The 10,711-nt window shown below is 57.4% G+C and overlaps 1 protein-coding gene across 1 annotated transcript in view; it reads left to right on the forward strand.

Moving 5' to 3' along the window:
• The window catches only part of LOC132836174 (equilibrative nucleoside transporter 2-like), a 15,570-nt gene extending 5,344 nt beyond the window's left edge, over positions 1-10,226 (forward strand). Inside the window, exons 2-10 of the mRNA XM_060855503.1 lie at positions 737-876; positions 2,582-2,716; positions 3,046-3,143; positions 3,816-3,897; positions 4,913-5,031; positions 5,682-5,787; positions 6,771-6,856; positions 7,181-7,377; positions 8,457-10,226. Of these exons, the coding sequence (XP_060711486.1) occupies positions 737-876; positions 2,582-2,716; positions 3,046-3,143; positions 3,816-3,897; positions 4,913-5,031; positions 5,682-5,787; positions 6,771-6,856; positions 7,181-7,377; positions 8,457-8,568 (1,075 nt within the window). The 3' untranslated portion in view covers positions 8,569-10,226. The remainder of the gene's footprint in view (positions 1-736; positions 877-2,581; positions 2,717-3,045; positions 3,144-3,815; positions 3,898-4,912; positions 5,032-5,681; positions 5,788-6,770; positions 6,857-7,180; positions 7,378-8,456) is intronic.
• The last annotated feature ends 485 nt before the right edge of the window (positions 10,227-10,711 follow it).

The following is a 10,711-nucleotide window of genomic DNA, read 5'->3' on the forward strand; positions in this document are numbered from 1 at the left end:
GCCCCCACACACCCCCCCACACACCCACCCCTCCCATGCGCACGCGCACACACACCCCACACCCCGCACACACACACCCACACACACGCACACCCCACACCCGCGCACACACACCCACACACACACCCCACACCCGCGCGCACACACCACACACACACACACCCCACACCACACACACACACACCCCCCCACACACACACACACCCTCACACACACACACACCCCCACACACACACACACCCCACACCACACACACACCCACACACCCACACACCCCACACCACACACACACACACACCCCACACCCCACACACACCCCCCCCCCACACACACACACACACACACACACTCTGCACACACACCCCCCACACCCCCCACACATCCCCCCACACACACACCCTGCACACACACACCCCACACATCCCCCCCACACACACGCGCACACACCCCCCCACACCCCCACACACCCCCACACACACACACACCCCCACACACACACACACACACACACCCCCCACACACCCTCCCGCGCACACACACCCCCGCGCACACACACCCCGCGCACACACACCCCGCGCACACACACACCCACCCCATATGCAGTCCCCAGCACGCTTCCCCTGCTCTGGCCCAGGGAAGGTGAGGAGGGGGTAAATCCTGCTCAGGTTGGGGGGGAGGGTGAGGTGCAGAGGGAGTGTCTGACCCTGGGATCGCACTGTGCGTGTATTGGCTGCAGGATCCCGGAGGGGATGAGGATCGCTGGCAGTCTGTGTGGGATCTTCCTGCTCTTTGTGCTGACGGTGATCCTGGTGGTGATCCCAACCCACCCTGCCGTGTTCTTCGGCATCACCATGACCATCATCTGGTTCACCAACTGTGAGTAATAGCGGCAATGCGACCACGGCGTGCATCGCAGGCTGAACGCCTGGCCCGGGTCTGGCTGGGGGGGTGGGGCTGAGCTGGGGTGGGTGGGTGGGGGGGTGATGTGCTGCTTAGCCTTAGCTGGGCTTCCCTGTCAACACAGCACAGGAACAGCACGAGGCCATTCAGCCCCTCTCCTCCAGCCTGTCCCACAGGAACAGCAGGAGGCCATTCAGCCCCCTCCCCCAGCCTGTCCCACAGGAACAGCAGGAGGCCATTCAGCCCCTCTCCTCCCCAGCCTGTCCCACAGGAACAGCAGGAGGCCATTCAGCCTCCCCCTCCCCCAGCCTGTCCCAGAGGAACAGCAGGAGTGTGGTGTGTGTATATGGGACTGGGGGTGGAGGGGTGTGTGTATATGGGAAATAGAGACGGTGTATGGGAGTGGAACGGGAAGGGGGTGTATCTGGGACCGGGGGAGTGTGTATGGGATATGGGGGTGTATATGGAACCTGGGGTGTGTGTATATGGAACGGGGGAGTGTGTATGGGACCGGAGGAGTGTATATGGGATATGAGGGTGTATATGGGACTGGGGGAGTGTGTATGGGATATGGGGGTGCATATGGGACCGGGGGAGTGTGCATGGGATATGGGGGTGTATATGGGACCGGGGGAGTGTGTATGGGATATGAGGGTGTATATGGGACTGGGGGAGTGTGTATGGGATATGGGGGTGTATATGGGACCGGGGGAGTGTGTATGGGATATGGGGGTGTATATGGGACCGGGGGAGTGTGTATGGGATATGAGGGTGTATATGGGACTGGGGGAGTGTGTATGGGATATGGGGGTGCATATGGGACCGGGGGAGTGTGCATGGGATATGGGGGTGTATATGGGACCGGGGGAGTGTGTATGGGATATGAGGGTGTATATGGGACTGGGGAGTGTGTATGGGATATGGGGGTGTATATGGGACCGGGGGAGTGTGTATGGGATATGGGGGTGTATATGGGACCGGGGGAGTGTGTATGGGATATGAGGGTGTATATGGGACTGGGGGAGTGTGTATGGGATATGAGGGTGTATATGGGACTGGGGGAGTGTGTATGGGATATGAGGGTGTATATGGGACCGGGGGAGTGTGTATGGGATATGGGGGTGTATATGGGACCGGGGGAGTGTGTATGGGATATGGGGGTGTATATGGGACTGGGGGAGTGTGTATGGGATATGGGGGTGTATATGGGACTGGGGGAGTGTGTATGGGATATGAGGGTGTATATGGGACGGGAGGAGTGTGTATGGGATATGAGGGTGTATATGGGACTGGGGGAGTGTGTATGGGATATGAGGGTGTATATGGGACTGGGGGAGTGTGTATGGGATATGAGGGTGTATATGGGACTGGGGGAGTGTGTATGGGATATGGGGGTGTATATGGGACTGGGGGAGTGTGTATGGGATATGGGGGTGTATATGGGACTGGGGGAGTGTGTATGGGATATGAGGGTGTATATGGGACTGGGGGAGTGTGTATGGGATATGGGGGTGTATATGGGACTGGGGGAGTGTGTATGGGATATGGGGGTGTATATGGGACTGGGGGTGTGTGTATGGGAAATGAGGGTGTGTATGGGACCGGGGTGTGTATGGTTTGGGCGGTGAGTGTGTATGGGAGTCAGTCTGAGGGTGTGTGTAACTGTCTCCCTGTCTCTCAGCGTTTGGTGCAGTGTTACAGGGAAGTTTGTTCGGCCTGGTCGGAATACTGCCGGCAAAATACAGCAGCATCTTCATGAGTGGCCAGGGAGTGGCAGGAATGTTCGCAGCATTGGCATCTATCCTGGCAAAGATCAGTGAGTCTCTCCCACAGGCACACTCTCCCTCGGGACACACGCACTCTCCCTCGGGACACACACACTCTCCCTCGGGACACACGCACACACTCTCGCGACACACACACACTCCCGCAGACACGCACTTTCCCTTGGGACACACACACTCTCCCACAGACACGCACTCTCCCTCGGGACACACGCACTCTCCCTCGGGACACACACACACTCCCCTGCAGACACACACACTCTCCGGTGGGGGCACACTCTCCCTCTCCCCCCGTCCCTGCCGTTGGGAGTGGGGATTGCTGGTCCTGATGCTGTTTGCTGACAGTGTGTTATTTGTTCAGGTCGTGCCGATGAGAACACCATTGCCTTGGGCTATTTCATCACCCCATGTGTGGTCATCCTAATCACCATCATTTTCTACTGCACTCTGCCTTACCTGGTGAGTACAGACATGTCTGCTCGCTCACACTCTCTCACTCGCGCTCTCACTCTCACACTCGCACTCTGTCACACTTGCGCTCGCGCTCTCTCACACTCGCACTCGCACTTTCTCACACGCTCTCTCACGCTCGCACTCGCGCTGTCTCACACTCGCACTCTCTCACTCTCACACTCGCGCTCGCACTCTCTCACACTCGCACTCTCTCACTCGCTTGCACTCGCACTCTCTCACACTCACACTCGCACTCGCACTTTCTCACACGCTCTCTCACGCTCGCACTTGCGTTCTCTCACTCGCTTGCATTCGCGCTCTCTCACACTCGCACTCTCTCACGCTCACACTCGCGCTCTCTCATTCTTTCTCGTGCACTCTCGCACTCTCTCACTCGCAGCCCTGCTCCCAGACTCTGTGTAAAACTCTAAAGCGTTGTTGACTTTTTGTGATCTGGAAGGACAGGAGGGGGAGATTTAACATGAGCTTTCAGAAAAGGGGGAAATCAGGGAAAATACTGAGAAAGGAGGAAATCTGCAATGCTGGGGGGTGGGGGTGAGGGTGGGGGGGCCTTTCAAACAGCCAGGGTCAGCTCAGGTCTTGGGACTAAAATGGGCACGGTTGGGATTTCTCTGAAACTCACTGACCATCTCTCCACCACCTCGGTGTCTGTTCCAGGAATTTGCAAAATATTACTTCAACAAAGATCATCCGAATCACTGTTACGAGCTGGAGAGCAAGGCAGACCTATTAATGCACAGTAAGTGATACCCCACCCGCCATCTCGAAAACCCTCCAGCCCCTACACCCCCAACTTATCTCTGTCACCCCGTCCAGCCCCTATACCCCCTCCCTATCTCTGTAACCCCCCTCCAGCCCCTACACCCCCTCCCTATCTCTGTCACCCCCTACACCCCCTCCCTATCTCTGTCACCCCCTCCAGCCCCTAAACCCCCTCCCTATCTCTGTCACCCCCTCCAGCCCCTACACCCCCTCCAGCCCCTACACCCCCTCCCTATCTCTGTCACCCCCTCCAGCCCCTACACCCCCTCCAGCCCCTACACCCCCTCCCTATCTCTGTCACCCCCTCCAGCCCCTACACCCCCTCCCTATCTCTGTCACCCCCTCCAGCCCCTACACCCCCTCCCTATCTCTGTCACCCCCTCCAGCCCCTACACCCCCTCCAGCCCCTACACCCCCTCCCTATCTCTGTCACCCCCTCCAGCCCCTACACCCCCTCCCTATCTCTGTCACCCCCTCCAGCCCCTACACCCCCTCCCTATCTCTGTCACCCCCTCCAGCCCCTACACCCCCTCCCTATCTCTGTCACCCCCTCCAGCCCCTACACCCCCTCCCTATCTCTGTCACCCCCTCCAGCCCCTACACCCCTTCCCTATCTCTCTAACCCCCTCCAGCCCCTACACCCCCTCCCTATCTCTGTAACCCCCTCCAGCCCCTACACCCCCTCCCTATCTCTGTAACTCCCTCCAAACCCAGCCTCTGGCGCATCCCCTGATTCTCATCATTCCGGAGGCCAGTCAGGGGCCCCCTGACTGCCCCCCCCAAAGGATGGGAGTATCTCTGTGAGGGTCTGGGTTTAGGAGCTCCCCTCCCCATGCCGAATGACAGTCACATCAGAGATATTGGAGTTTGGTAGTGGGCTTTGGTGTTTGGTCGTGGGTTTTGGTGTTTGGTGTTTTGGTGTTGGGGGGGCAGGGCCCTGAACCCATTCCTGCCACATTCTCATTCAATGTTGTTCTCTCCACCAATCACAGAAGAGAAAAATGGAATGGTACCAGCCAACGGGAAGCAGGCATTGGTCCATCTCCAGGAAGCGGATATCCAAGATGACCAATCAGAGATGAGCTTCAGTGTGATCAAAGTGTTCCGGAAGGTGAGAGCTGCTTCCTGAGGGTAGGGTAGGGTTGGGCTGGGCGGGATCCATTTGTCCCTATCAATCCATGTCCTCCTGTCTGTGTCTGTCTGTCCCTGAGTGTGTCTGTCCCTGTCTATCACCCTGTCTGTCTGTCCGTCCCTGAGTGTGTTTGTCACTGTCTGTGTATGTGTCTATCACTGTCTGTCCCTGTGTGTGTGTGTCTGTCTGTCTGTCTGTCCGTGTCTGTGTGTCTGTCACTCTGTGTGTCTGTCTGTCCATCCCTGTGTCTGTCTGTGTGTGTATATCTGTTCCTGTCTGTGTGTCTGTGTCTGTCTGTCCGTCCCTCTGTGTGTGTGTGTATCTGGCCCTGTCCCTGTCTGTGTGTCTGTCACTCTGTGTGTGTGTGTCTGTCTGTCTGTCTGTCTGTCCATCCCTGTGTCTGTCTGTCTGTCCATCCCTGTGTCTGTCTGTCTGTCCATCCCTGTGTGTATATCTGTTCCTATCAGTCAGGACTTTATACCTTGCTGGATATAATGCCTGCCTGTGGGACTGATAGCCTTTCTCTGAGTTGGAGTGCCCCCTATAGGGAGGGGCAGGAACCCTACAGGAGCTGTATTAACATCAGTACATTTGTTTCTCCCCCTCTCCCCCACCCCCCCCCCCCCCAGATCTGGAAACTGGCAATCTCTATCTGCCTTATCTTTATAGTGACCCTGTCTGTCTTCCCAGCCGTCACAGCTGATGTCAGCTCTCACACCAAGCACGGCCAATGGAGTAAGTCTTTCACTCAGTGTTAGGCACGGGTGTGTATTATAGAAATAACAGCCCCCCGGGGAGGGAGTTACAGACTGGAATCTAATCGAGAGGTTTGGGGTGGGTTTATATACAGAATAACAGATACCCCGGGAGGGAGTTACAGACTGGAATCTAATCGAGAGGTTTGGGGTGGTTTATATACAGAATAACAGATACCCCGGGAGGGAGTTACAGACTGGTATCTAATCATGGGGTTCAGGGGTGGTTTATATACAGAATAACAGATACCCCGGGGAGGGAGTTACAGACTGGAATCTAATCGAGAGGTTTGGGGTGGTTTATATACAGAATAACAGATACCCCGGGAGGGAGTTACAGACTGGAATCTAATCGAGGGGTTCGGGGTGGTTTATATACAGAATAACAGATACCCCGGGAGGGAGTTACAGACTGGAATCTAATCGAGGGGTTCAGGGGTGGTTTATATACAGAATAACAGATACCCCGGGAGGGAGTTACAGACTGGAATCTAATCGAGGGGTTTGGGGTGGGTTTATATACAGAATAACAGATACCCCGGGAGGGAGTTACAGACTGGAATCTAATCGAGGGGTTCAGGGGTGGTTTATATACAGAATAACAGATACCCCGGGAGGGAGTTACAGACTGGAATCTAATCGAGGGGTTCGGGGGTGGTTTATATACAGAATAACAGATACCACGGGAGGGAGTTACAGACTGGAATCTAATCATGGGGTTCGGTGGGGTTTATATACAGAATAACAGATACCCCGGGAGGGAGCTACAGACTGGAATGTAATCGAGGGGTTCGGGGTGGGGTTTATATACAGAATAACAGATACCCCGGGAGGGAGTTACAGACTGGAATCTAATCGAGGGGTTCGGGGTGGTTTATATACAGAATAACAGATACCCCGGGAGGGAGTTACAGACTGGAATCTGATTGAAGTTGTTAAAATGGATGATTTGGTTCTGTGCAGAAGAATACTTTATCCCTGTCAGCTGCTTCCTCCTGTTTAATATTATGGATTGGGGAGGTCGGAGTGTCACTGCTGTCTGCTCCTGGGTGAGTTTAAATTGTTTTACTTTGCTCTGTTATTCACTGCTGCGGTCCGATTCCTCTCTCTCCCTTTCTTCCCATCCCCACCAGTAGCTCGACAACGGTCTGTCTCCCCTCCCTCCCTGTCTCCAGCCTCCATCGCCTCTTCCCTCGCTGTCTCCTGCCCCCTCCATCATAGTCTCCCGTATCCCGTTCCCCCCTCAGTCGCCCTCCCTCTTACGGCAGGTGTAGCCGTACAGTGCTAACGTTGCTGTGTGTGTGTGTGTGTGTGTGTGTGTGTGTGTGTGTGTGTGTGTGTGTGTGTGTGTCTCTCACTCTGTCTCGGTGTAGCCCCGGCAGGAGAATGCGGTGCTGCTGTTGGTGTTGTTGCGGTTTTCCTTCATCCCCATCTTCATGCTGTGCAACGTGGGCCAGCGACATTTCCTGCCCGTTCTCTTCACCCACGACGCCTGGTACATCATCTTCATGTTCCTGTTCGCCTTCTCCAATGGTTACCTGGTCACTCTCTGCATGTGCTACGCCCCCAAGTAAGTGACCGAGGGTGTGGGGGGGGGGGGAAACAGAGCAACTATCGAGGGGGTTGGGGTGGGGGGACAGAGCGACTATCGTGGGGGTTGGGGTGGGGGACAGAGCGACTATCGTGGGGGTGGGGGGGGAATAGGGAGACAGGGGAACGGAGGCAGGAGAGGTGGGTTACCAGACAGACTGACCATGGAGGGGGGCGGGGGGCGGGGGAGGGAGGTGGAGAGTGCGGACACTGATTCACTCTATCAACCCCCCCCCCAAAAACCACAACAGGAATGTGGGGAAGTGGACACAGGCCCCTTCAGATGTGGGTGCTATGTAAAGGCAGCTTCGGGAGGATGAGACACGCACACGCACACACACACTGTCTGCTGCCCCACATGCTGATGCAGGAGGAGGGGGTGGGGGCGTGGGTGTGGCATTGCCTCATTTCTGGACACCAGCTGTCTCCCCCTGAGGGTGGCTGAGCTGTTCGACTGCGGGAGTCAAACCTGAGGCACTGTCAGTGTGTCCCCCTCACCCTCAAACTGCAGCCAACACCCCCCCTCTCCCCTCACCACCAACCCCCCCGCAAATACTGAGCTGGGACCAGGCAGGGCCTGAAGTTTTCCTGTTCTGGTGAGGACACACTGCTCAGTGCTGCCCCCATTGGCCCAGCAGGGATGGGGATGGGGCTGGTTCCCCCCGGCCCAGCGGGGATGGGGATGGGGCTGGTTCCCCCCGGCCCAGCGGGGATGGGGATGGGGCTGGTTCCCCCCGGCCCAGCGGGGATGGGGATGGGGCTGGTTCCCCCCGGCCCAGCGGGGATGGGGATGGGGCTGGTTCCCCCCGGCCCAGCGGGGATGGGGATGGGGCTGGTTCCCCCCGGCCCAGCGGGGATGGGGATGGGGCTGGTTCCCCCCAGCCCCTGGCCCAGCAGGGATTGGGATGGGGCTGGTTCCCCCCGGCCCAGCAGGGATGGGGATGGGGCTGGTTCCCCCTGGCCCAGCAGGGATGGGGCTGGATGTTTTGCGTATTCCCGATGCAGCGTTCCCCCTCTCCCAGCCGAGCTAACCTCAGTGTTTCTGGATGGTTTCCACAGGAAGGTCTCCCCGAGGGATGCAGAAACAGCGGGAGCAGTGATGGCGTTTTTCCTGGCTCTGGGTCTGGCCCTGGGAGCTGCACTGTCCTTCCCCATTCGCCTGATGGTGTGAGCTCTGGCTGGATACTCCTGCCTTTCCTGGAGTCACCGAGCAGGATTTGGCAGCTTGTTGGGATTAACTGGGATGGAGACTGGGAATGGGTGCGTTCCTACACTGTCCAAGGCTCCCTCTGTCCCAGTCTCACTCTGGATTATTGTAAATAATAGCTGTGCTGCCCCTGCTGGTCAATTCAAATCAATCTCTGACTGTACCCTGCGCTGTCCCTCCCCCACCACACCCTCTCCCCAGACAGACCCCCCTCCCCCTCCCCACCACACCCTCTTCCCAGACAGACCCCTCCCCTTCACCCTCCCCCACCACACCCTCTCCCCAGGTAGACCCCTCCCCCTACTGGTCCGGGATATCTCCCTGGTCCCGGACTGACCTCTCCCTCCTCCTGCTCCGGGATATCCCTGGTCGCTGACTGATCTCTCCCTCCTGCTCCGGGATATCCCCAGTCCCTGACTGATCCCTCCCTCCCTCCCTCTCTCCCTCTCTGGGATATCCCCCAGGTCCCTGACTGATCCCTCCCTCCCTCTCTGGGATATCCCCCAGGTCCCTGACTGATCCCTCCCTCCCTCTCTGGGATATCCCCGGTCCCTGACTGATCCCTCCCTCTCCGGGATATCCCCGGTCCCGGACTGATCCCTCCCTCTCCGGGATATCCCCGGTCCCGGACTGATCCCTCCCTCTCCGGGATATCCCCGGTCCCTGACTGATCCCTCCCTCTCCGGGATATCCCCGGTCCCGGACTGATCCCTCCCTCCCTCTCTGGGATATCCCCCCGGTCCCTGACTGATCCCTCCCTCCCTCTCCGGGATATCCCCGGTCCCTGACTGATCCCTCCCTCTCCGGGATATCCCCGGTCCCGGACTGATCCCTCCCTACCTCTCCGGGATATCCCCGGTCCCGGACTGATCCCTCCCTACCTCTCCGGGATATCCCCGGTCCCTGACTGATCCCTCCCTCTCCGGGATATCCCCGGTCCCGGACTGATCCCTCCCTACCTCTCCGGGATATCCCCGGTCCCTGACTGATCCCTCCCTCTCCGGGATATCCCCGGTCCCGGACTGATCCCTCCCTCTCCGGGATATCCCCGGTCCCGGACTGATCCCTCCCTCTCCGGGATATCCCCGGTCCCGGACTGATCCCTCCCTCCCTCTCTGGGATATCCCCCCGGTCCCTGACTGATCCCTCCCTCCCTCTCCGGGATATCCCCGGTCCCTGACTGATCCCTCCCTCTCCGGGATATCCCCGGTCCCGGACTGATCCCTCCCTACCTCTCCGGGATATCCCCGGTCCCTGACTGATCCCTCCCTCTCCGGGATATCCCCGGTCCCTGACTGATCCCTCCCTCTCCGGGATATCCCCGGTCCCGGACTGATCCCTCCCTCTCCGGGATATCCCCGGTCCCTGACTGATCCCTCCCTCCCTCTCCGGGATATCCCCCGGTCCCTGACTGATCCCTCTCTGTCCTGAAGCTTGCTGTATGAATGGAAATATTTGAACTGTGTGATGCCTAAAGGCCAAATCAGATTTGGGCAGTGTTGGTTTTTTGTTTGTTTCTGCACATGTGCCCGTTAATAATGGCGTACAACACTGGATTCCTTCAAATTATTTTATACAAGTATGGGTTTTTTAATTTAGTAATATTAAAACATTTAAAACAACCACCAATGTCTTGCCAGCTGTGTTCTAAGCGAGTACAAGACTATATTATCCAATCACACTCACTACACCTTCACGTGGCCCTTATCCAATCAGAATCTTACATTTTAACATCCACTCCTGTGAATCCGCCTGTGGTGATTATCGAAAACTCTTCCCAGTCCTTTACCCCCTTTCAGTGACCCCCTCCCCTCCCCCTCCCACTCCCCTCTGTTTTGGTCATTGGCCCCTAATGGGCCAAATCTATGTACTGAGGGGTCCACCGTTATCCTTCAGACAGGCAGGGGGCAGCCTTCTGATCTCAACAACACCCCACCGTGTAGATAACCTTTCACCCCAATTCTCTCACCCCCCCCTCCCCCCACTCTCCTGGATACATAAAGACCCCCCTTTTGTACTGGTCTCTGGTTATGATATTCTAGGTACTGGCAGCACTGAGCTCCCGGCTCTCTGTTTTATACCACGGCTGCTCTTGCCGACTCGATAC

Source organism: Hemiscyllium ocellatum, chromosome 46 (assembly GCF_020745735.1).
Source record: "Hemiscyllium ocellatum isolate sHemOce1 chromosome 46, sHemOce1.pat.X.cur, whole genome shotgun sequence".
In the NCBI taxonomy this organism is placed as follows: Eukaryota; Metazoa; Chordata; class Chondrichthyes; order Orectolobiformes; family Hemiscylliidae; genus Hemiscyllium; species Hemiscyllium ocellatum.